At 30.8% G+C, this 27,982-nt stretch overlaps 2 protein-coding genes and 1 pseudogene across 3 annotated transcripts in view; 2 read left to right on the plus strand and 1 right to left on the minus strand.

Annotated features, from left to right (window-relative positions):
• The window catches only part of LOC149893778 (NACHT, LRR and PYD domains-containing protein 3-like), a 51,524-nt gene extending 42,728 nt beyond the window's left edge, over window positions 1-8,796 (plus strand). For both annotated transcript variants that reach the window (XM_090076366.1, XM_090076367.1), the window contains one exon: window positions 8,055-8,796. In XM_090076366.1, coding sequence (XP_089932492.1) covers window positions 8,055-8,614 — 560 coding nt within the window. In that variant the 3' untranslated portion in view covers window positions 8,615-8,796. The remainder of the gene's footprint in view (window positions 1-8,054) is intronic.
• Window positions 1-27,982, plus strand: part of LOC149893772 (LIM zinc-binding domain-containing Nebulette-like) — a 320,034-nt gene that overhangs the window by 164,028 nt on the left and 128,024 nt on the right. The window lies entirely within an intron of this gene.
• On the minus strand, window positions 17,426-19,386 carry LOC149893779 (uncharacterized; annotated as a pseudogene).

Genomic DNA, 27,982 nt, shown 5'->3' on the forward strand with positions numbered 1-27,982 from the left:
TGTCCTCATTCTCGGATGAATCACTGTCAGAAAACTCATTGTTAAAATCTGGCTGATTTGCATTGAATTCATGCAGGTCTATATGTATGAAGTCCTTTTGTTGAGCCACCACCAATTTTTAAAATTTTCTTGCAGTTTGGTAATTTACACATCGTTGTTTGACCTTTTCCATCCCGTAGAAAATATTTCCTAACAGCTGAGTTACTTTTAATTGTAAAACCCACATACGACATGCTGATTTATTTTTTAATTATAAGATTCTCCCTTATAAGAAACGCGCTTTTCTTCAGTTTGAAAAAACTTACAATAGTAAAGAACCTACAAAAAATTATTAACAATAGTAACTCAGGTATTAAAAAAAATCTAACTAATTTATCGCGAATATTTTTAAAGTGTTTACGTAAGTAACTTTTTAGAAACAACGTAAATTTGTATTATATAACAAATTATTATAAAATAAATATAAACCGTATGTAATGATAAAAAGTGTGGGTATCGTAAGCAAGCATACTATAATAATTTTTTTCTTTGCTTACAAATCTATTATTTAAATCAGATCGTATTCAATTTTTAAATAGTGTATATGTTAACCAACATGACATAGTGCAAAGATTTTCACTTTTGTTTTTCTCTAAATCAATCCTTTTCGATATCGTATTTTATTGTACAACCGAAAATACAATGCTTTTTACAATTTTATGTTAAATAAAAATTATTTTATTGATACGCAAAATTGTTGGTATTTTACTATATTTTTTCATTACGCTTTGTTTTGTTCGATCTAAAAGGGAATCCCGGGATTGATGTTAGACAATCCCGGGATTTCGGGATCATAAAAAAAGTCGGGATCCTGGGATTTCGGGATCCCGGGATCCCGGGATTGCAATCGCTAGAAGGTAGAAATTCAAATTTTATTGAAAACGTAACCGTGCAAAAGTTTATAAACAGTTCCATGACCATTAAGAAAATCAAAACTTCATTAAGAAAAATTTATTTATAGTAAAATTAGTTTACTGGAGATAATATTTAACTTAAGTTGAATTAAAAAAACAATGGGAAAGTCTAAGGAATTGTCACGAAAAAAGAAAAATTTAATAATTCGCGCTGTAGAGAAGAAGATTCTTATAAGCAAATTTCTGAGCTTTGAAATGGGGCTAAATCAACAAATGGTGTGCCAGTTAAGAGATATAGAGAACAAAAGACATTTGAAAAAATGATGGCTATGGAACTTTTTTATTATATTGATCTAAATTTAAAAATGAAAAGCCTCACTTTAAAATTTCACTTGAAAATAAAATGTTTTATCTGCATTCTGTACATTTTGAGTTTTTGGTTAACAGAAGCAAACTCTTGTTTACCAAAAAGGTCGCTCTTATAACTTTAGATAGAGAGGTAAGAATTGAGTTTTGAATTTTTTATTATAAAGCAAATATTTCTCGGTTTTAACAAAATTGAAAACAAGTATTTTTATTTGTTTGAAATTAAAAAAAAGTACAAATGCTTCAATCACGTTCTTATATTCAAAAATTGTAATGAGAAGCGCTAAATATTCTCAGGTGAACTGAGAATATATAAAGCGTACCGTGACAAATAGAGCGAAGAGAAAGATTGCAGACTGTCGTTCTACAATCCACGTTCGAGTTTTCAATTACAACTGAACCCTCACTCTGGATGAGTTTTCAAACAACTCTGTAAGCATTTTTTAAACTGGAACAAAGCGAATATATGATGTTACAAACTTGTACATGACTATCACTAAACTGACTGCAGCACTTCAAGACTCAGATCACTCTCAGCACTTTTGAGTTCATCTTATTTTGTTGAACGAAAACAAATGCTAAGTATGAATTTTTGCTCTGTGAAAATGTTTGGCTGATGTTGACCTGCTGACATTGACTTTATAAAGTTACAAAAACAAAGTGTGTTCGCAAAATCGCAGCTATAAACAAGCACTAAGAGCTATTCCAACCGTAACAACACTTTAAGTTAAGCATCAATTGTTGACATTTAATCGCTGCATTCACCTTGGCTTTAAGTTCATAATGTATTAGCTACGAATAATGTTCGATTTTGAACATTGCAAACCGAAAGCACCATTTAAAAAAAATATAGGGTAGATTAGGGTAATTAGAGCACCTTGGAAATATGAGCATACCTAAAGATTTCGTAGATGTAAGCATTGAAGTTAAAGTTGCTTTGTATTTTTTTAATCGACTTTATATGGTTAAAACAAGAATCAGTAAAATTAGCGTAAATTTATAAGCAGTAAATAGAGGTTATTATTTAACTAAAACGCTGTTAAATTTTTTGCATTTTTTAAAATAATATCGTCACGCATGAATGTATCTGTGGCGCGAAATTTTGGTGCAAAAATAATGAAATTAATTTTTTTATAAAGAAAAATATATTAGCCAAAAACCTGTTCCGTTTTTGTTTAAAAAACAATGCATATAAACATTTAGTTTTTACTTTTACTTAAAGATGCCATTTTTGTGTAATATGAGCATGCTCAAATTACCCCATGTTTTTCATTGCAATTACCAAGTTTAAAGTCCTAAAACAGCAGTGGTTTTAATTAATATTTGAATAAAAACAAAACACGGCAAAATATTTTATTATTTTAACAATAATAAATATTCTTCTGTAATTTAAATTCAAAAAAATTTGAATTTTTATCGTTCAAATGTATGAGTTGATAAAAATGAGAAATTAACAATTTTTTTTTTTTTTGTTTTTTGCGGAAAACGTAGCCGTATTGTTTTAACAAAAAGTGGCTTAAAGTTTAATTTTTTAATGATAAGTTATGTTAATAACGAATCATTATATTCCAAAATTTAGTTCTATATGTCAGGTTGATATTTTTTTACTTAATGTTATTTTTTTTGAGCTAAATTAAAGTGCTCATATTACCGAGTGGTATTGGTAATATGAGCACTTTTGTGACTTTTTTTAAAACCTTTGTGCTTTTTTAAAAAAAAATTCGGATTCGCACAAATATCTATGTAAACTATGAGTATGGATCCCTAAAAATTGTTAATTCGCAAAAATTTTGTATCCAGCATAACCATTTTCGAAAATATTCCAATTTTCGCTTAAGATGCTCATAATACCCTAATCTACCCTATTAGATTAAAATAGATTGATAAGATAGGGTTGTAATTCTTTCTCTTCTAAGCCTGGTCTCTTGTTATTTATTTTCTTGTGAGCAATTTCTTTTGATAAAAAAACTTTACCGCTTACAGAAAGCTCATCGCTGTTATTCTTGCACTTTCAGTTTGTTGGCGCTGTTTTTTGGAATTATTGACAGCATGGTTTTTAACATTTTTGTGAGTTGTTTATAAAAAATCTTATAAAAATTGCAGAAGGAAATGAAAGATCAGGTATTGAAGCAACCTGTTAACAGCTCAATAAATGTTGCGGACTAAAACAGTTTGCACCCTACGATAAATGATTCGTTCGATTACACTCTATTTTGTATATCAAGAAACTCAATTCTATATGTACTAAATTGGTTTCTGCTCTATCGTCAACACAATCCCCATCATAAAACTTTTCGGCCTTCAATTTTACACTGTTAAAAAAAGGTTAAAAACTTCAATCACGTTCTTACTTTCAAGAATTGTCATGAGATGCTCTAAATATTCTCAGGAGAACAGAGAGTATTAAGAATATAGAGATTCTCAGGAGAACTTAAAATATTTAAAGCGTACCATGACGAATAGAGGAAAAGAGAACAATTGCAAACATTTGTTCTACATTCCACGTTCGAGTTTTCAATTACAACATAACCCTCACTCTGGCTGAGTTTTCAAACAACTCTGTGAGCGAATTGACGTTTTTCAAATGAGAACATCGCCGCAGGAGTTAAGTTGTTTCATTGATGAAAATCGCAAACTTCTATTTTTATTTTCTTGTTTGTAGTAATTTTTGAACGCACGAAGCAAAAGAAGTAAGTGTTTAAGATTTTGTTGTTATGTACTTGTTAAAATCAGTTTTGAGCAGAATACATTTCTATTAGTTAGGTTTTTAGGGAAAAAGCGATTGAAAGTTCAGTTAATACAGTATTTTTATGTTTCTTTGCCTAAAGTTAAATATTTGAAAAGTTTTTTCGGTGACATTAAAATGGTTTTTTCGATATTTTTTCTTTTCAAAACAAGTTTGAAAGTTTAAAAAAGATGACCATAAAAGAAATGGCTTTTTATACGTTACTTTTGGTGTAACAGTTTTAAAATATAATTTCCAACCGTTCTTTATTCGACTGTTACCGCTTTAAATTGACATACTTTTAGTTTACTTTTTTATAATACTTTCAAATATTTTTGTTGCTTCAGCCATGGCCTACTATATTACACGGCCGTATATGTTACATTTTAGAGGCCGATTCTAAGAGGCCTATTTATAAATAAGATGGCTGCGCAATTACAGAGAAAAAACATATCTCATGCGAAATAAATGTAATATTACGAGTACAAATAAAAAGTATTCACAGAAAACTGGCATTTTGTGTTTTCATACCAGCGATTTATGTATATATAAACATATATATCTATGTATATTATATATATTTGTGTCTAATATACATTTTTATATCTGTTAATAATACATTTAAATTGACAACAACATTGGGAATTTATAAAGAAATCACAGGTTAAGGTTTATGTTCTTTTATATATTTTATCCATTTCTATGTTTTATCTATTTATAATATTTGTTTGTTTTTTTAACTTTACTTTTGTCTCTGTCTACTTTTAAAACTTTTAACAGCATCTTTTCTTACAGTGGCATTGATAAGGTTCTGCTTATTGTTAAAAAAGATATTAATTATAATTTTAGAAGCAAAGTTAAAACCCCATTCTTTGTGTAAATCACAAGTAAAAGTAATTGTTGGGAAGTATTTTGATAAAACAAAGGTTGATACTTCTTTGACATTAGCCCCTTGTTTAGTTATTAAATTTGAAAGTTTATCTAAGACTGCAAAACATCCACATGTAAAATCTTTGAGTGAAAGTGAAGGTACAGTAAGACCACCTCTTGAAAGTAATTGTAGATATGGACAAATAACTATATTGTTTGTATCTGTAGCTAGCATAGATTTGCAATAACTGCATTTGCTTCTTTTTATCAATTTCTTAGCTATATAACCAGCAATTGTTGTTGCAACCTCTTCTGTATCAGGTAAGAGAGTTGATTCAGATATCTCATTTGAGTTTAAATCTAATATTTCCAGTAATTCTTTATTATTAGGGTTATTATGGTCTTTCTTTAGATCCTCTTTCCAAAAATTTACATTCTCCTTAATTAAAGACCGACATGCTAAAATAACTTCTGAATGTTGAACTTCTACTAAGCTTACTAGAAATCTCCCCCCACTCATCTGTCTATATTGTGAAAATCTACGCTCTATTGGGTCACTTTGAAGTCGTGAAGTGAGCACATACGAATATCCTTCTTCAATAAGCTCATCTATAAGTAAAGCTTGGGAACGCAGAGTTGTGATAAGAGCAGATGATGTTTGTTTTGATAGTGTAAAATATGGAGATTTCTGCCAAAGTTCAATCCAATTAGCAAGTTGCCTAAAAAAAGTTGTTTTACCATCATCACAAACAATTGCATTACCAAGTTTATTTGGACTAAATTGTTGTTTAGAATTTGAAATAGTCCACCATTTTTGAAAAATAGTAAGAAAACCAGAAATGTCTTTTCGTTCTGGAAAATAACTTTTAAAACTTGCAATTGTTGTTTCATCAAAAATGGACAGTGCAAGAGAAACATTTTGCTTTCTGTTACCAGGGTGAAGACTTTGATATGTGATTTTTGGAGCTTTTCTTAAATTACCCTGAAGTTGCTCATCTTTAGAATGTAGATGATGAAAATCTCCCCAAGTAATATAACCAGCTGGACAACTATAAGAATCATCCTTTATATTGTATGTGAACGATGGAAAGACAAATTTTTTACAGTGTAATAAATTATTTCTGATATTTTTAACTAAGTGAACACTATCATAAAATAAGTATATTTTATTATTCGGACTATCAGGATGATGAATAAACAAACTTGATTGGTTACCAAATTTAGAATGAAGTAAACTAAATGCAGTTACATTTGCTTGATGATTGTCAGTAACAATTCCTCGAATTTTAAAACCAGATAGAGAAAGAGAACTAATAGAATCTGATATTTGATCTGAAAGCCATTTACCACTTATAGTAACTTCAGGTATTGCTTTTATAATAAAAGGAATAGATTTTTTTAAACTAACTATCATAAATGCAACAACTCCTTTGTACAGAGTACCCTCGTCATTTGCACCCACATAAACACCACTACAATATTGTGCTTGTTTCTGAAGATAAAATTCATCTACAATTAGTATTATATCTTCATGTATTGAACCTTTCTCAAGCAGTATTTTAGCACCCTTTATTGCATCAACTCCACCTTGTTTTATTTTATTCAATAAAGAAATTGAAGGTAACGGAAAAAATTCAAGTAACATTTTATATGCTTGTTTAGATGTATATCTTAATAATAAAGCATGTCTAATCATATTGGCAGAATACTGTGGTTGACCCTTGGATTTATAGTATATTCGACTATTTATTTCATCAAGAAGCATATTTCTATTAGAAGAAGCAATGATTTTTATGTATGAAGCAAGATTCTCTAACATACTCAAACAAGTTAATTTGGCATTATGACCTTTAGTTAACCATGGAGGAAGTGGAACATTATTTCCTTTATATTGTAAAGCTACACATAAACAATTGTCAATTTTTATTGATTCAAGAATTAAAGGAAAATGTGTAATTGGATCAAATACTAAACTATAATAAATTATACAATTGAGATGTTTTTTAAATTCAAAGCCTTCTGGTGAATGTTTACTATTTAACATGTTCCAGTCAGTAATTTTATCATTTTTAGAAAAAGAACTAAGTTCATCTTCTTGATAAATCCGAGTTTTAGGTGGTCTTCTCATAGCAATAGGTGATGGTAGTGTGGAAGGACGTTTTAAGCACTCACTTGAAAAAATTTCAGGAATAGGATCCAAATTCCAATTTAACTTGCATTTTACACCACGGATAATGTACTTTTCATTAAAATGCTTTTCACACAAAACAGAGTTAGGTGAAGGCATCCAATCACTACGGTTTACAAAATGAACCCAATAATTTAGTAACTCTTCATTTTTTAAAGGAAAATGAAAAGAAGCAACTTTTTTATCTTCCAAAGAACTGATGTATCCAGTTTTACAACCATATGCAACACACTTGTTAACCATGATATGATTTAACTTTTTAAACTTTTATTAACTTTCTAAAATAGCTATATATATATATATATATATATATATATATATATATATATATATATATATATATATATATATATATATATATATATATATATATATATATATCCTTTTTAAACCAATAATCTTATGCAAGTTTAATATTTTACACTTGCAATTTTACACTTTATCACTTGTAGTTGTGTCATTTACTTTTTTTGCGCAAATAGGCCTCTTAGAATCGGCCTCTAAAATGTAACATATACGGCCGTGTAATATAGTAGGCCATGCTTCAGCAAAGAAATAGAAAGCGAAAATATTTTTTATTTAAGTTTTAAAATAAATTATTTTTGTATCAAAAATCTCACGCGACTTTTGAATAAAGTTAAGCGCTGTTTTAATGCTTTTGGTCAATCTTCTGATTGGCTGAATTGTTTATCGTATTTCTATTGGTTGAGGCGCAACCAAAGTTGAAAAATGGCGTACGACAAGTTTCAATAAATATTTTAATTTTGTATTTCGTAAATTATTTATTTGTTTAATAAATATTTAGTAAATAAAAAATGTTTTTTGAACTAATTTGTGATCAATTGAACTGCTTTGATCTTTTTTATAAAGAAAATAATATCCGTTTTATATTTATTAAACACGATATTGTGTTTTCAAATTTTTGCAATTTGGTTTTCTTGAATAATTGTTGTTGCAAATAAATAAATGTTAATAATAATATTAATATGTTATTATTATTCTTCTTCTTCAGGTGATGAACGCAAGATGTTCATGGAATGCTTCTTTGAAGCGCAGGCGTCGATTACCAAGAACATGAAAAGATCAATCGACGAACGAGAGTTGTTGATTGATATAAGCGATGGAAAAACTGCTCATAAAGTTTCACATGAGAAATATTTCATGGAGAAATTTTTAGACGCAGGATACAAGTTGAATGAATTAAATGTTTGGAAAAATATTTTATCTGAAGATGAGAAAAAACTTGTTATTTTATGTTCGACCAACGTTCGTTATGTCTGGTTATATCATCCAGTGAAGATCGATGGATGGACACCGAAGCACAAGATTGAATTTTTGGCGATAGACATCAGTAATACTTTTGTATCAAAGAACGAGTTCGAAGGTTTCGTCCTCCCGTGGATTCGACTTACTGAAGAATTACATCTTTACCTTCACGACGACACGAACTTCATCGACGACATTTGTGAATGGCTTCGTGGTTCGAACTTCAAGCGGTTGACGATCAGGTACCGTGGAAAATATTTTTATAACATCGAAGAGTTTAAAGAAAGAAACACGAAAAATGTTTAATATGTTAAATAAAAAATAAATACAATTGTAAATATTTAAAAAGTATATGTAATACAAGAAGATCATTTCAACTTTTGTTGAACGATGTTTTTATAACATCGAAGAGTTGAAAAAGTTGAAATGATACGAAATACTTTTGATTGTTTAAATATTTTTAATATGTTAAATAAATAATTCAAAAAGTTATTTATGAAATGAAATATTAAGTAATTTAAAAAGAAAAAAAAACGAATTTCTTTTAAAACTTGAAACTTGGAAAAAAATGGAAAGATATTCATTTTTATTTGGAGTTTTTGTTGCAAATATTTGTTCTTTTTTAAAACTTAAAGAAGGAGTTTTTTATGTTCTGCAAAAAATCATGGAAATATAATAAAATGATAATAATTTAATGTAATAACAATGGAAATATAAAATAATTAGGTTGTTTTTTTGTTGTTGTCAATGGTAACAGTTATGAAAAAAATATTCGAGTTTTTAAGATGAGATTCGATAAATTTCTAGAACGGAAAGTTTTTTTTTGATGTTGATTAAAAAAAAAAAAAAAATTGGAACTCGGAAAATCGAAAAACAAAATTCTGGCGAATTTTTTAAAAGCTTCGAACGGTGGACATTTTTTTTTTCTCGAAAGAGGACGTAGGTTTAAAAATTTTTTTTGTAAATAAAGTAGTATAATTTTATTAAAGATTTTAGACTTGTGTTTTGTTTCGAAAAACTTTTTTGTTTTCAAATCAAGTTTTTTTCGACCCCAATCATTTATGTTGGCTGATTTCATTTTTCATGTAACTTGGATCAATTTACATTTGCCGTTTCCATATCAACTAAAATGACTTGAAGAAAAAACTTTGAAAACAATTTTTTTGTTTAGATCATTTAAATTTTTTTCTTAAAATCATAAAAATTAGATTGTGCCCATGCTCTCAAAGAAGCGTGTTTCCAATGTTCGTACCCCACGATATTGAACTACCGCCACACAGTGGGACGAAATCCTGATTTTGTGGCCAAAATTCCCAAATTACCTACACATGGGTTTTCTAGGTCGCTGATTCTTATTTCGATTTGCAATTGCTCGTGATTGATTATTAAATTCACTTCACGCTCCAATCAGTTCAGATACTAGATTATTATTATTATTGTCGAGTTATAAAGTTTGTTAATTTTGCCAAAATGTCAAACCTGCAATCAAAGCGTAGACTTAGAACGGTTAATATGAAAGTATTGAATAAACTTTTTAAAAAATCATCCGAAATTCTATCTAATAACAATCACGAAAACCAATATCAACTTTTAATCGATATTCGCGACACTATTAATGAGAAATTCACTAAGGTTATTCAGTTTGATGAAGAAATTTCCTTGCTTATTGAAAATGATGACGAACTACAACAGGACGCAGAATCATCCACAGAATTTACACTCTTATGTAAGAACGAGCATTCAATTATTAACAGGCATTTAAAAAAACACGATCCCAAGATCGATTCCTTAAGTTTATCAAGTAATTCTAAAAATAAAACAATCAAACTTCCTATATTAAAACTAGAACCATTTGATGGCAGACCAAAAAGCTGGGTAACTTTTATAGAAAATTTTAATTGTGCAATCGATCTTAATGATGATTTATCTGACATCCAAAAAATGACTTACTTACGCAACTTACTTCAGGGACCTGCCCTAGCCTCTATAACCGGTCTCGCCTTGACAAACGAAAACTACAAGGCTGAATTAGAAATACTTAAACGAAGATATGACAATAAGCAAGCTCTTATATCATCACGTATGCGTAAACTCTTGTCATTAGAAAAAATTCATAGTACTAGTAAAATTGAAAAGTTAAAACAATTTTTTGACAACTTAGAAATACAAGTAAGAAGTCTCAAGAACCTAGGTATTAATAGCAATATGTACGGACCTCTTCTTATCCCAGTAATTTTGGAAAAGATACCAGAAGAACTAACATTAATTATCAACCGTCAATTTAATAACAATGACAGCTGGCATGTTAAATTAGTAGTTGATATTCTAAAGACTGACTTGCGTGCGCGAGAAAAGCATTAACTAACTCATTAGATAAATTAGACAGGTTTACTACTACAGAAATATTTCTTACTAGTGCAAAAAATTGGGAATCAAATCGAATTCATTCATCTAGTTCGTTTAACAGGGTACCACATCGGTACAATTCTTATTCAAATCCAAGAGATCTCCAAAAGCTAAATAAATGTTTATTTTGTGACCAGCCACATAAATCACAATATTGTCGATCAGTTACAAATATTTAATCAAAAAAGAAAATCATTTGTGATAAAAAACTTTGCTTCAAATGTTTAGGAAGTGGTCACATAAGTAAATAGCGTTCATCTCAAATAAAATGTTTTAAATGTGGACGTCGTCATCATGTTGCATTATGTATCGATACACTGAATTCTAACCTACAAAATCAATCTCATCATAATCAATCTGAAGGACAACTGACCTCAGTTGCAGAAGCTACATCTGAAGGTCAACAATCTGTTTTGCTACAAACTGCATCAACTCAAGTCTTGGACAACGATGGCAATTTACATAATTGCAGAATACTTTTCGACAATTGCTCTCAGTTAAGTTATACATCACCTGAGTTACATTCAAAGTTAAAAGTCAAAACATTAGGTACGAAAGAAATATGTATAAAAACATTTGGTAACAACAATACAACAGAAATCTTAGAAAAAGTTGAGTTACGAATTAAATGTCTACTCGGCCGCACAATAGGAATAGTTAGCTTCGTAAAAGATATATGTTCTCCTCTTAACGGACAATATATAAATCTTGCTAGTAAAAACTATAGCTGAATCTTGTGTACGAAGTTTACAACGGTTTATAGCGAAACGAGGCGCGCCTACTAAAATCATTTCCAATAACGGCTCACAATTCATATCGAAAATTACTCAAGATTTCATTTCATCTCGCAGTATATCATGGCATTTCAACGCTGCCGCTGCGCCCTGGTGGGGAGGATTCTTCGAAAGACTTGTTGCTTCAACAAAACGTTGCCTCCGCAAAGTAATAGCAAATGCCCGCTTTACATACGAAGAACTTCTGACCATATTAGCCGAAGTTGAAGCCGTTATTAATAATCGCCCAATTACATTTCCATACGAAATGCCTGGAGACACCCCATTAACACGGAATCACATGTTATATGGTAGAACAGTGAACTTTAAAGCAATTAAGACCTAATAGAATACAATTTAGATATACGTAGTAAATATATTGAGAGTGTACTAAATCATTATTGGAAGCGCTGGCGAGAAAAGTACGTCACAGAGCTAAAAGAACATCATAAACAAAGAAAAAGAAATGGCACAAATCAAATTGCATTAAATGACTTTGTATTAATTCATGACCCAAATGCTAAACGCGGTTTGTGGAAAACTGGAATAGTACAGAAATTAATCAAATCACATGACAAGCAAACTCGAGCAGCAGAAGTTAGGTACGTTTATAATGGAAAACCAATTGTCATCGAACGACCTATAAACAAGCTATATTTATTGGAAGCCTCATATAAAACAATGGACGAAAAGGTTATTCAAGTGAAATTTTGCGATGAAGATGACATTGAACTTTTAGTTAAAAATTAATGTTGGGCGAATGTTGGGCGCAATCGCGCAGACATTCAAGCCTCCAACGCTTCCTTTTAGTTGTTATATAAAAACGAGCATTTTGTTACTTATCTCTCTTACAAGAAATAAAGACCGATATAAAAATTCTTTACATCGTATATAAGTACTACGACAATAAGAGCCTATTAAAAATGTCTCTCGTATTCGATTCTCTTGAGCATTTTCTTGAATGATGTAATCTGAAGTTTTTAATGTCCTTATTGCGTGACTCTTGGGCATCTTCAGAAAATTGTCCAATCGGTAAAAGGGCATATTTTACAATTTTTGCTCCATGGATCAGCAATTTATGTACAGATTATCCTTTCTCGATCATTAAAGAAAGTGCTTCATCTGGGGTTAAAGGTACTTCATTTTGTGAACTAACAGCGGATATATATTTTGAGGCTCTTGTTGGGGTTGTTAACGTGACATCTTTAACAACTTAAGCAGCATGTACTTGAACAGAAGTCCTTAAACTCATTTGAGCAGTATATGCCAATTCTTCTGTAGAAAAAGTTGAACGTACTTCTTGAGTCTTTCGCCTCTTTTATCTATCACTAGATGAAGCAAAGGATTGCGAAGGTCGCCCACATGTTCATTTTTTATTATCATTCTTCACAATCTTCTCAGGTGTTGTGCATTCAGTATTGGATAATTTTGAAAATTGTACGGTGCCCTTCAACCATTCTTCATTTTTTTTCCGACAAAAATCTTTCCATCCTCCTGCTGCTCTCCATCTCGATCGAAAATTTGAAAATAACCGTGATAATGACATTTCATCCTCGCCTTCCTGAATCACATGTTCCGTTTATTTGAAAATTGCTTCTGTCAAAACATCAATGATGAATATATATTCATTTTTTAAACTGTCTTTCACCATAAAGAATATATCTTTTCTTGACAATTCCATATTTGAAGATTTGGAAGACTCTGTAAAAAAAAAATACAGTTATAACTGCTGAGAGTTCTTTGAGGACTATTTTATAAAACTTTGAGATTATCATAAAACGGAATGAGAAGTAACTTGTAAAGCATATATTTAAAATAATAAATTATTGTATTAAAAAGTAATTAGTGCCATTAAATAATGTTAATTCACTAATTTCCATGACCATTTTCAGACATTAAACTATGTTAATAGATTAATGTCGCACCACATGTTCCTCCATATAAACTAGTCTCACTATTAAAATGGCACTCAATGGCAGCCAGTTTTTTTAATATGTTATATTTAACACTATACACTATCAATTCCTTGTCGAAAGAAGGTGGATAACCGCGGTTAAATTTTTAAAATGACATTTGAAAATCGATTTCAGATAAAAAAATTTACAATTTTTTATGTTTACTTGTCGCGCGATTTAAATATTAAAAAAAATTAAAATTAGCAATAACAGTGCATAACCATATATTCTACATTCCTCCAGAAAGTTCCATTTTTTGCCGAATTTCAATTGAAATAGTTTCTTTAGTTTAGCAGCACTTTAAAACAGGCGAAGAATTTTTCGACGTGTCCACTTGTTTAGTGCGTACCGAACGGAGGCTAAATGTCAACTGATGTCCAGGCCACCCTAGCGCAGGTATATACCTGCCCTGTTAGGAATTTTGTTCTAGGACTATCTGTAAACAAGATCTGAACGTAAAAAGACGAAAATATAAAACTCAAAAATTTGACTTTAGACCACGAAATCGGGATTTCGTCCCACTGTGCGCCAGTGCTCACCTATATGTTTTTTTTTTTCTTTTTATCATATTCTTTTAGTCGTTTTTTGACTTTAATATAATTAAAATTTGTAAAGACAAACAGAAGAAAGATATCAAAAAAAAAAAAAGTATACATTTGTATAGGGGAGACCGGGGCTAGTTGCAACAAAATTTAAAAAACAACATTTATCTCTTTAAACTTTAATATTTGAAATTTTTTTTTTTCAGGGTTATTAAAAATATCTTAGTGACATATTAATCCATCATTGATAAATGTTATATAAAACTTAGTTATTCCACAATAGTGAAACAAAAATGAAAAAAAAATGTTGCAACTTACCCCGCATCGGGGCAGGTTGCAACAGTGAACGGGGTAAGTTGCAACACAAAACTCTAATAGTATAAGGTTTGCAGAGTTCACAGAAAAATTACCTGTTAATGTGTAATTTCTGTTTGACAACAAAAATTTTATAATTACAATAAAAGAAACTTGTATTTTTCTTGAGCTGCAATAAAATTTATCATGCAACACTTCACATATACCTGACTTGTTTAGTAAACTATACACTGTTTTTGAAAAAAAAAATTCTCTTAGTCAGATAAACAAGAATTAAGTTTAAAAAAAGGCAAGAGGAGTATTTAGGATATTTATGTTCTGTTTTTTTTCTGTTTTAGGATATAAAAACACAATAACATTTTGATTAAAAAACAATTTTTTTAATGCAAAAAAATTACATTAATTCCATTTTAATTCACTTTTAATGTTTTTTATTGTTTATGTTGAAGTATTAGACTTTCTCTTTCTTGAACTTCTTTTTCAGCCATAAAATTTGCTGTTTTACTGGAGTATTAACTTAACCTACTTATCCGACTTAACCTACATCATCATTTATTTATATATGAATGATTATTGTAATTATGCATATATGAATGCATGTATACAGGGTGCTTAAAAAGTTCCCGCACTCAGTATTTATGACGTAAAAACACGTAAAACAATCATAATGTGCCAAAAGTTTAAACATTTGTTCTCGATAACATACTAAACAACAAAAACAAGTCAGATCTCAAAAAGTCCTCCTTTCGCCTTGATACACGCCCTTAGGCGCTTGGGGAATGCTTCAACTGCGGCGGACACCATATCATCGTCAAGAGTGGCTCATTCTTTTTCGAGTGCTTGCCGTAGAGAGTTCAAATTTGGATGACGAACAGTTTCAACCTTGGCCTTCATAATTCCACAAATGGAATAGTCGAGGGGATTAAAATCCGGGCTGTTTGGAGGCCACTCTTCTCGTGTGATGAAACCCGGAAAATTGGCTTAGCACCAATCCTGGACGACCGTTGCTTTGTCGGCTGGGGCGGAATCCTGTTGAAACGTCCAAAACCGCTGTCCGAAGTGTGAATACCTCTGTCCTCAAAATATCATCCAGGTAGTTTTGAGCTCTGATTTTCACTCCTTGATCGACAAAAACCAATGGCATCTTGCCGTCTCTTGTAATCGCTCCGAAAACCATCACTGCTTAGGGGTGAGCTGTCCTTGAAGCAATTCGACCTTTCTGGTTTTGCTTCCTGAACGTTTCCAGCAATTATCCGGTCATTCTGATGGTTCACGAACTGCTCGACAGTGAAGAGACACTCTTCCTTGAAGAGAATCGTCGAAACGTTCGCCGTCTTCTTGAATCGCTTGAGAAGCTTCTTGCAACGGGCCAAACGAGTGGCTTTCATTCGATCAGTAAGTCCGTGAGCTTTTTGAATTTTGTACGGGTATTTTCCGAGCTTTTTGTGGACGATTTGCCGAACTGAACCTTCCGAAATCCCTTCATCCTTGGCCATTTGTCTCATCGATCGTTTTGGGTTGTACCGAATCTTGTCGCGGATTTTTTTGACAATTTTACCCGAAGTTGCAGTTTTTGGTCTTCCAGAACGTCGACGATCATCAATGGAACTAGTTTCTTCAAGTCGCTTTAAGCTATCTTTAACCGTACGCCGCGTAACATTCAGAAGACGAGCGATCTCCGATGCTTTTATTTTCTCTATAGCTAGCCTCTCGATTGCCGGCTGCAAATCTCTTGATTTCCTCATGGAACCTAAAAACTTCAGTGTTAAAACATATTCAAAGATTAGAGAAGAGCATAAATAATGCAGAAAAATAAACGGTATGCTTTAAAATAAGGGAAACAACGTCGTTGCCAGAGGAGTGCGGGAACTTTTTACGCACCCTGTCTATATATATATATATATATATATATATATATATATATATATATATATATATATATATATATATATATATATATATATATTGTGTTATATGTATATTATGTAGAAATTAATATATGTAAATTTATAGATAATATGCATATAAGATACATGTATATATACATAATATATAATACATAAATATATATACATATTAGGGTACGTCACTTAAAAAAAAAATGAGCAAAGAAACTTCTAGCATCAATATTATAGTGCCAATATGTATAATAAATAAAAATTCGAAAAAAAAATTTGAAAAAATTTTTTTTTACCTACCGGGGAACTGGTTCTTTTGTCACCGTAAAATTGTAAATTATCCTTATATCAGAACGTAAAGTTTTCGAATTAAAAAAAATTATATCTCAGTGAACATCTGTGAACTTTTCATTTTATTTGTGTATAACACATGAAAAAAACTAGGGAAATGATTGGCATCGAAAAACCAAGTTTAAACTAGGGCCGGCGAGCTGGGAGCCCGGGGGGTTACCAGATCTTTTTTTTATTTTTTAGAAATTTCAAGTAATATTAAGTAATAATACAAAAATTAGAAAGAAAAAAAAATTCTCTATCTACCCGGTAATTTGTTTATTTTTAAGATGTCAGATATGAAAAAGAAAAAAACAAATGACATTAATATTAACCATTTGTTTGGCATAGTGACATATTCATATTAAAACATATTTACTGTATATATAATCAAATTCAAGTGTCTGTTAAAAAAATGTTTCTTAGATCTTTTTTAGAGTGCAGCTTAGGCATTAATAGTCTATGAGCCAACCTAGCCCTGACAAATCCATCTCTTCTCTCGAATCCACAAACAGATGCAGATGCATCTGTCACTTCTTTTACCGCTCTTTCGCAAGATTGTGTGTGTAGGGGAAAGTAGGGTGCTTCAAAAGGTATCTCTAAGAAATTGTCAAGATCTTTTGTAGGTATTTGACATGTAAATACAGGTTCTGATTTATCTTCTTTGTCCCAGTTGATCAGTTCTTGTATGGATATAGCTCCCAGATTGAGTTGGACCTTCTTCCTTATCCTGAATCGAGTGTCTCCATACTCCGAACTTCTCCGTATCTCTTTGATGGTTTTAATGGCAAATCTCCTAGATTCTTTATCTGAGCTTGCTATAAGGGAAAGAATCAAAGATTCAGAATGAGCAAAATAAGCTCCATTTTTTATGTAGGGAGTAACAATTTCTTTTATCTCATCCTCCTGTTTTTTTAGCAGCCTTAACAGTGTTACTATGTGTTCCGGGGCCTCAACAATACTGTGTTTCACTTTGATTTTATACCGCATGTGAAAATACACTTGAACTACCCATTTTAAAATTAAGTGAAATCTTCTTAGCACATCATCAGTCAAGCCATGGTTACTCATATGGAGAAAAATAATCGCTTCGCCAATAGTAAGCCATCTGCTATGAGACAAATTGCCACATTTAGCCATTTTAAGATTTGGGTCCATCTTGCCTGTAGTCAAACATGTAATCAGTTTATAGCAGAGAGCTGAATCTGTTGACATTGAACTTAGAATTTTTTCAGGGATCTGGATTAATGGTTCCAACTGCGCAATAGGTTCAAATGTATCAAGTCTTTCCATACTGTTTACTTTTAAAAGAGCTTTTCCAATTGGTCCAGTGAAACCAACATTTGAATTGGTGGGTCCATCCAGAGTGACAATAATGTGTCTCAAAGGAAGCTCATTGCAATGTAGCATACAAATAGACCAGAAACACTTTCTACCTAACAATTGTTCAAGATTTGTCAACAAACCTCCATCTTTCCCTGAACCAGTTACAGCGTTTGTTGAATCTCCTCCTATTACTTCTAGAGATTTATGTACTCCCCGAGGAACCATCCAGTTAAAGAGTCCAATAGCTGCTTGTTTAGCAGGCTTATTAGGAGGTATTGCCTTCATGGGTGTAAAATGTGTAATATAGTGACCGTCAGGTTCAGAAGTAACAGTAATGTGTTCTTCTTTTACAACCCTTTGATGAAATCGTTTTGTTACAGGGTTGTGCTTTAAAACTCTGGTAAAATCTTTTCTGCTATCAGCAAATATACCTTTGATAGATTGTAATTGAAACTTCATTTCATCAGATGTCTTTGCTTTAGTCATTACTGCTTTCCTAGCCCTAATAACTTTCTTAGGATCTACAGCCAAATAGGACATTTCAGGTGTTAAAAAGTTACCAAGAATAAGGTCTTGAAGGAAAGCTGAAACTACTGCTGATGTTGCAGCTGGTGAAATATCAAATCTCAAAGAAGCTTCAGCAGTATTACTAATGGACAAAAAATTTAGTTTCCATTTATCTGTTGAAGCAGGTTCATCTTCCATTTCTATTCTATTTGAATTATCATCACGTATGAAAGACTCAATATAATCTTTACTTTTTGAAGTTTCTTCCTCTTCTTTTTTTCTAATTTGTTTTTCTAGACTTGACTTTCTTTTCAGCTTCCTCTTTTCTAAAGAAACCTGTCTAGCTGTTTCCTTAGTATCTTTACAAGTCATTTGATATTTTGATAGTGACCCCGTTTTTTCTCTTTCAGCTTTTAACCAAATAAGTTCACTTTTTGGAATCTTATTTTCCCTCGGACAAGTACACTGAATATGTGCAAAATCTAGACAACTATTTAATTTTGAGCATTTTTCATTACATAAAGTGATTTCACATTTACAAGATGTAATGTCAAGCAATTGATCTAATTTAATTTCCCATGTAGAAACAGTTTTTTGGGTTGTTTTTCCTCTAGAAATTTGACTAAACTTATTCCAGGCTAATTCTATTTTTTGTACCAAAGATATCTTGTTTATTACCACAGGAAACTTGAAAAGAGCATTCGATCTTGTCCACTGTTGAAGAACCAAGTCTGCTAATTGTACACTAAGTTCTCTTACAGACATAAGCCTCCTTAAAAATAAAACAAAGTGAATACAAGTAAATACAAACAATATTTCTGCAATCTTTAAATTTAACTTTTCATTACATACTTGTCAATATCTTTTTCAATGAGCATACTTTCTTGTATTAAAAGACCCTTTTCTCAGGATATCTCTAATAGTAGGCACTTCTGAAGGATTAAGATCATTACTTCCACCCAAATACAGTGAAAATTTTGACTCTTTTTTATCCAAATTGAATCTAGTAATTTTAGGAGCACTCATTCTTCCTATTAATATCAAATAAATACTAGCAATTAACAAAACTGGAAATCAACCAAACCGGAAGTAAAGTACTTTTGTACCGCATTTCCTTGTATGAGGTACATAAATGCACTTACGGAAGTAATTTATTTCCAGTTTTATTGATTGCTAGCATGAATAAACAAAAACATATGGTTAAAAAAAAATATTTCAGAATGTGATGTATTGTACTTTTTCCAGAGTACATAAAGAATAGTACATTAGTACAGAAGTGTGTATTATGTACATTGTGCGCAAACTACACTTTTGTATTAATGTAATAAACGTAGAAAATAATGTGCACTTCTGTACAATGCAATAAATGTAGAGATAACTGGTGAATACAAGTAAATACAAACAATATTTCTGTACAATGTAATAAATGTAGAAATAAATATTTAAAAATAACCTACAACTTTTCCGAACTTTGCATTTCTAAATATACAGGGCAGACGACACGGTTCTCAAAGTTGGGGGAGTTGTGGGGAGCACAATCATCAACTACTATAAAAGATCCTCCATATCTAAAAACTTCAAAACCTTTGTAAAAAAAAAAAAATTTTATAGAAAAAGTGAGGGGGCTTTATAGAAAAAGTGAGGGGAGGGGGCAGTGACCCCTTGATCCTCTGGCGTCATCAGCCCTGGTATAATCTCAATTTTTCAACGCCAATCATGTTACCTTTTTTTTATTATTTGTTAGACACAAAGAACATCAAAATCGAACTAAACTCACTGAGATATGACTTTTTTAAATTTGTGATTTTTTACAATCTGACATCTTCCTAAAAGAACGAGTTCCCCGGTAGGTAAAAAAAAGTTTTTTCAATTTTTTTTTTCGAACTTTTATTTATTATACATATTGGCACTATAATATTGATGCTAGAAGTTTCTTTGCTCATTTTTTTTTTAAGTGACGTACCCTAATACATATGCTTCATATATATTATATACATATACAACTTATATATACTTAACTTCCTTATTAAAGTTTTTGTTTTTGTTTACTGCTACACTGTTACATAAAAAAGTGTCCATTATTTTAGAAAAAACTAGAAAAGTGCGTAAAATCAGCAAAACCCGCAGTTAATTAATGATTTAACTTACCCCAAGCAATTTGATGCAACTTACCCCATAGGTATCATAATCCCTCTAATCATTGTAAATCATTATTTATATTGAAAAAATCAATTTTTTTTGCTTTACGTGTTTGGAAAAGATTTTTTTAACTTACCATTACTTTATTATGGTTATATACCTCTAAGTTTAAAGTAAAACCCAAAAAAACTTCAAAAACGAAGTTTAGATTTTTTTATCGAAAGAAAAAAAATCAATCAACAACTTTTGAAATTTTTTTTTAATAACTGTAAGTTTTTTACAGCTGACGTGTTAAAGTTATAGTTATATTGTTTAAGAAAAACTTAGGATAATTATACAAAACCATTCATTAAACCGCATTGTTGCAATTTACCCTTGTTGCAATAAGCCCTGGTCTCCCCTACTTTACAACTAAAAATTCGTAAAGTTTCTCATGTAGTTTCACCAGCTCAAACTAGGAAATGTCCGGGTCTTGATATGAACTGAACAAGACCAACCCGAACGGGTATCGGACACCAATAAAAGCTAAAAAGAATTTTATCGGACTTCGATTACCGGGTATTACCCGATAACGCTAACAAATCGGGTAGTTGAAATTTTTCATGCCTGACTCAATCTTTCGGGTCATTTAAGTAATCGGTACCCAAAAGTTACTGATATTTTCGGTACCCAAACCCAATTAACTATTAAAATGATAATTCCCGAACGTTTCTGTCGTGTATTCTGTGAAAAAGATCCCTTTTGGTCCAGTGGATTTGTCATGTATTGTGTGAAAAAGGTCCATTTTGTTATAAAATAATTGATATTTCTAAAAAAATTACCGAAAATAGAATTTAACCATAAATTCGCAATAATCACGTTTTCACTCGGCCTTTTGGCAGTTTGATATATATTTCAACAAAGTTTGATATATATTTCCTCATGCAATTCACGTCATTCGTTTGGAAAAATTACTCTTAACATTTATTTGAAATGCTCGACTCTGATTGATTGTTACAAAAAGTCATAGGTAGGTTAAAAAAAACAAATACGATCGTAAAGCATCATTGTGTGTTTTCAGAATTGTTTCTTTTTCCGTTTCTTGAAATGATGTTAGATAAATTTTAAATTTTTGAAACTAAGATCGGTTAGGTACGTCCGATTTAAAAAAAAACATTTCGAAAATGTTAGCCAGCTAGTTAAGTGCTCTGCCATCACAAAGTCTAGGCAATGTTGATATTGAAAACAAAGAAGGGTGTGAACGTGAAAAAGAAAATCCAACACCTTTTTCAAATCCAGATGACCTGCCTCCCCATGAAAGTGAAGCCGAAAAAGCAGGTTATACATAGTTAAATATAACTAGTTTAATTTCTTTGCTTAATGCTTGTATATTTTTTCACAGGGTGCTAATTACTTTCAGGCATTGCTTAAAGTTGCAAAGAATCAATAGACAATTTGAAGCATTCAAAGTTTTGTTTAAAATTAATTTTAATGATATAGTAAATTACTTTTCCAAATTTTTATTAAATTTGTCATCTTAGATGGCCGCTCAAAACTGAAGCTTTCACGTAATCAAGGAAGTGAGGAAGACAGAAACGCTCCCTAACTTTGCAGTATTTCCGGAAACCAACTGAATCTGAAAAAGGAGCTCATCAACTGTTCATGATGCGAATAATTAAATAAAATGAGAGGGAATAGTTGCAAATAATTCCAAAAATGTAAATAGAATTAAATATTAGGACATAAAAACTCAGTAAAAATTGGTTTAAGTATGAAAAACATTCTGCTCTTAAAGTTTTTTTGACCATGAAAGTCAAACTTTTTAAATTCTCTTTTATATTTTTCAGACCAAAACACGGAAAGTTCTTGAAAACCAAGTTCAAAGAAGTCATGTTCAGTCTCCAGAAGTTGGCCAAGGATCCTGAAGAAGCTGTCAAAGAGTTCTTATCATGTTTTTTCGGCAAAAGTGGGGAAGAAGACTCCAAGATTGAACCATTCCTCGTCGATGACAGCCTTCGGCATTCAAAACTTGAATGCTTCTCTTTGAGCTTCATCCATCCAAAGAAGCAAAAGAAGAGCGCGACTTGATTGAAAGGAGAGCTTTTTGTCTATGAAAATGAAGTTAAGTTTTTGAAACGTAAGAATTGGATTTACGTTCCGACAAAAGAGCAACTACTCTAAGTTTGAGAGAAAAATGTTGTTCAAATTCTGTTCAGAAAAAAAAACTCTTTATCAATTTCAAATGAAGAGCCAGATGATGACATCGAGGAAGCCCTGTTGCATTTGACGTTATGGATGACATGTATGTCATTGAAGAAGACAAAGAATTTGTCGAAAATGATTTTTTAAAACTAGGTTCAGACTTTTTTCAATTTATTTCTGTTAAGAAACTCATGAAAACAGTCTCCGAATCAGTACATCTCCAAACTTTAAATGTTTATTTTGTGATCAGTGTTAGGTAAAAATTCTAAGGTGAAAATCCTGTACTTTTTCTATGATGATAAAGCAACTCATGTGTTTAGAAAATTAACTTTTCGTATCAAAACTGCATTAATTTTCACATTATTTAACTTTATTCATTTACTCATGTTGTTTAATTAACTGTGGACTTTAATTAAATACTTCATTAATTAATTCTCAGCTTAAATAAGTTTTATTTAGCACCTTTTTTAAATTAGTGGCTTTAAGCGATTTTCTCAACTTTTTAAAATCTTTTACTAAGTTTCGGGACCTGAACGGTGATAAAGTCAAAAACCGAACGGGTTCGGGTTTTTGGGTATTAAAAAATTCAATACCCGAACTCGATGATTGTTTCAGGTTGTCGGGCTATCGGGTATTTAACGGTTCTATACCCAAAAGGGTTCCGGACAACAAAAAGTTTTTGAAATTTCCTGTTTAGCGGCCGAACGGGACCCGATGACATTCATTAGTCTGGTTCTAACGCTTGTCTGTAAAAAATCACGAGTTTTAAAACTCACGTGACCGTTTCAAATTCCTAAAAAAACAAAGAATCATTGTTGAATTTTCTAAAAAAATTGTTGTTTCAGCTGCTGCGCTTTAAGTTTTTTTAGCATCATGATGCTGTTTTCAACACCTCATTTAAACCAGTAATCCCTCTCATCAAGACTGTGCCCTCATCCTCCTCCTCATCCTCATGCTCCCTTCATGCCAAAAATAAAGTCCGAATATTACGTTTACTTATATCCTATAGACGCTAGATCCACAATATTCCAATGAGTGAGTTTGCATGACGAGCTCCACTTTCAATCGCCCGAAGGTTTTTAAGCTACGATTATGATGCACACAAACTGCTATTGATTTTGCTCTTTTTTGATATTCAAAACCAAATTAATGTTGCCTTTTTGGTTTTTTATTAAATAGAGCTGAAAATATCTTTTGATGTTTTTTGATTTTTTCGTAGCATCAAAGTGACAATCCCTATTTTTAATTTGCAAAGAATATTTTTAATCACTCATTTCAATGAATTGATTTGGATTTTACACTTGGCAGTTATTACTTAAGCTCACATACAATCTATATTACACAAAGGCAACTATCTAAAAATCTAAAAATATTGAAGTTCGGTGATCAATCTCTTACAACCCTAACGTAAAAAAAAACAACCTTTTGTAATGACGTCACAAAATATAGTTGCTAGAGATGTAATGGTTCTTTTGCGATTATAATTTGCAATATATAGGAAATGTTTAGAATATCTTACGTTTAATGACTTTTCTTATCAAGCACAAGAGTGAAAGAAACAAATTATTTAGTGTCAAAAAAATCCTTGTAACAATATTTAACAAAAAATATTTGCAATTCTTTTTTTTTTTTTTATGTTTTTTCTGGTTTTATTTTCTTTACGTAATCAGCATTTGGTCTCCTTTAGTCAGACTGACTATTTTTCTTATGATATTAATCTAAATTTGAAAATGAAAGCCTCACTTTAAAATTTCACTTGTAAATGAAAATTTTAGTTGCATTCTGTATATTTCGACTTTTTGGTTAACAGAAGCAAACTCTTTGGTTAACCAAAAAGATCGCTCATATCTTTAGATAGAGTGATAAGAACTTGTAAACATGTTTTCAAATTGCATTTTATTTACTTTTTTCCCCTTTTAAGCTTTAAAGTGAGAAAAAGTAAATAAAATGCAATTTGAAAAAATTATTTAATACTAGAGTTGTAAAATAGTTCCCCTTAAAATAAGAAACTATCAAGTATTTGCTCATTTACTTGGTTTCTTATTTAAAAAAACGTGATTGCAAATGTTTCTCGTTTTTAACAAAAATGAAATCAAGTATTTTGTTTGTTGAAAGTTTCTATTAAAAAAAAAAGTGCAAAATTATTAATCAAGTTCCTACTCTTAACGGGTGACAACTAAAAAACGAGACTGGATTTAAAGACACATATCTTCTCAAAGGAATAAGATTTTAAAAATAGGAAAACTGTTTTAGAAGGTATTTTTATTCTAGTTTTTAAATATTTTATGTATTTTTATTTTTTATAGAGAAATGAATAAAAAAATAAATTCAAAACAAGAAGAAATTAGAAAACGTGTGTATGAATTTTATTCAAGTTACAAAAATGCTGGTAAAAAGTTCACTTATGACCACTTTAAAGTTGAGAATATACCTAAAAGTACTATCTACAAGATAATTAAACGTGTTGAAAGTGAATCTGGGTACCAAAGAGTTCAAGGAAGTGGAATAAAAGCTAAAAAAATGACCAGGACAAACATTGAAAGGCTCAAACTCATGTTAGACCATAAAGACAGAGTTTCTCAACGACAGGCAGCTAAAAAGTTCAACTGTACTCAGCAACACATTTGTAAAACATTAAAAAAAAGAACAAATATTAAGTCAAGAAAAAAAATGACAATTCCAAAACGCTCTGACCAGCAAAAAGCAGCAGCTAGAACTAAGTGCAGTCGATTATGTCAGAAATTCAAAAATCGTAAACCAATCATTGACGATGAGTCTTATTTCACGTTAAATCACTCCAGTATCAATGGAAATGATATATTTTATACTAGTGATGTAAAATCTACTCCATCTACAGTTAAATACCAAACAAAACAAAAGTTTCAAAAGAAATTACTTCTATGGATTGCTTTTTCTGAAAATGGAATTTCTCGGCCTTATTTTGTACCAAGTGAACTGGCTGTAAATCAAAAAATCTATTTAAACAAATGTATTAAGAAGAGACTTATTCCATTCATCAATAAGTATCATTTAGATGGTGCATATGTTTTCTGGCCAGATTTAGCATCATCTCACTATGCAAAAACAGTAATCATGTACCTAAACAAGGAAAACGTGCATTATGTTGAGAAAGCGGATAACCCTGCAAACTTGCCAGAATGTCGTCCTATCGAAAATTTTTGGAGTATTTTGAAAGGCCTTGTCTACAAGAATAATTGGCATGCAGAAAATCTTAAAAAATTACGTTCTAGAATCAATTATTGCCTTAACAAAATTGATATTGAGCTCATACGGAGCCTAGCTCAGTCTATACCAGGCCTAGTTGATAAAGTCAGAAGAAATGGTTTAATTGAGAACAACTGATTATATATATAAAAACTAGAATAAAAATACTTTCTAGAAAATTTTTCCTTTTTGTTTTATCCTACTTCTTTAAAGAGATATGTCTTTAAATCCAGTCTCGTTTTTTAGTTGTCACCCGTTAAACTATCAATTGTTGAATTGTCATGAGATGCTCTAAATATTCTCAGGAAAACTGAGAATATATAAAGTGTATCATGACAATTAGAACGAGGAGAACAATCGCAAACTGCAGTTCCATATTCCACGTTCGACTTTTCAATTACAACTAAACCCTCACTCTGGTTGAGCTTTTCTAAAAGCTCTGCATGTGATGAACAAACTTTTTTTGAACAAGAGCATTGTCGGAGAAACTGGAGTTGATTCATTGATGAAAATCACCAACTTCTATGTTCATTTTCTTTGTTATTTTTTTTTTATTATTTCTGAAACAAGATTTTGTTGTTATGTATCTTTAACTTGATAGAATCAATTTTGAGCAGAATTTCTAAGAGTTTGGATTTTAGGGAAAAAGCGATAAAAAGTTGAACTTATGCAATGACTTAATGTTAGTTTGTCTGAAGTTATAAAATTTTGATTTTTTTGGTGACATTTAAATGATATTTCAATATTTTCTCTTCTCATAACTAACTGAAAAGTTTACAAAACGATGGCCATAAAAGAAATGTGTATGCGATTTATACAGTACCTTTTGTGTAAAACTTTTAAAATTTAATTCCAACCGTTTTGACAATTTTAATCGATTGCTACCACTTTAAATTGTCATGCTTTCATTTAACTTTTTGATATTTTTTGCTGTCAAAGCAAAGAAATAGAAAACGAAATATTTTTATCTCAATTTAAAAAAGCAAGAATTTGCATGAAAAACCTCAGGAGACTTTAAAAAGAAAAGCGCGCTCATTTGTTGATTTTGACTAAGCTTCTGATTGGCTGACTTGTATTTGGCTACTTGTAGTACTTTCTGTCTTTCGCAAATTATTTCTTTAAAAAATATTTATGAAAAAAAAAATTATTTTTGACTTGTGATCTTTTGGATTGTTTTAACTTCTTCGATATAGAAAATAATATCCATTTTATATTTATTACGATATTGTGTTTTCAAATTTTTGAAAGTTGTTTTTTTTTTAATAATTGTTGTTGCAAATAAATAAATATTAATAATAATATTATGCTATTTATAATATATATGTTTATAATATATATGCTATCTATAATATTATGCTATTAATAATATGCTATTATTCTACTTCTTCAGTTAAACACAAGATGTTCATGGAATGCTTTTTTGAAGCTCAAGCGTTTATAACTGAGGACTTGAAAAGAGCAATTGATGATCAAGAGTGGACTAAACTCTATATTTATATACACGATGGAAAAACTGCTCATGAAGTTTCTCATGAAAAATATTTCATTGAGAAATTTTTAGACGCAGGATACAAGTTGAGTTCATTAACTGTTAAGAAAAATATTTTATCTGAGGATGAAAAAAAACTTATAATTTTATGTTCGACCAACGTTCGTCGTGTCGACTTATATCATCCAGTGAAGATCGACGAATGGACACCGAAGCATAAAATTGAATGTTTGCAGATATTCACCAGTAAAACTTTCATATCAAAGAACGAGTTTCAAGGTTTCGTCCTCCCGTGGGTTCGACATGCTGAAGAAGAATTACGTCTCTCCCTTCACGACGACACGAACTTCATTGGTGACATTTCTAAATGGCTTTATGGTTCGAACGTCAAGAAGTTGATGATCATGTACCGTCGAAAAAAGTTTCGTAACAGCGAAGAGTTGAAAAAATTTTGTACTGTGTAAAATATTTTGAAAACATCGTTAAGTTTAAAGTAAGAAACACGAAAAATGTTAAATATATTAAATAAAAAATGTACAAATGTAAATATTTAAAAGGTATAAGTAATACAAGAAAGTTTTATAACAT

This window comes from Hydra viridissima, unplaced genomic scaffold (assembly GCF_058129835.1).
Source record: "Hydra viridissima isolate aposymbiotic clone 2 unplaced genomic scaffold, HvirCarnegie_v1 scaffold_1, whole genome shotgun sequence".
Lineage (NCBI taxonomy): Eukaryota > Metazoa > Cnidaria > Hydrozoa > Anthoathecata > Hydridae > Hydra > Hydra viridissima.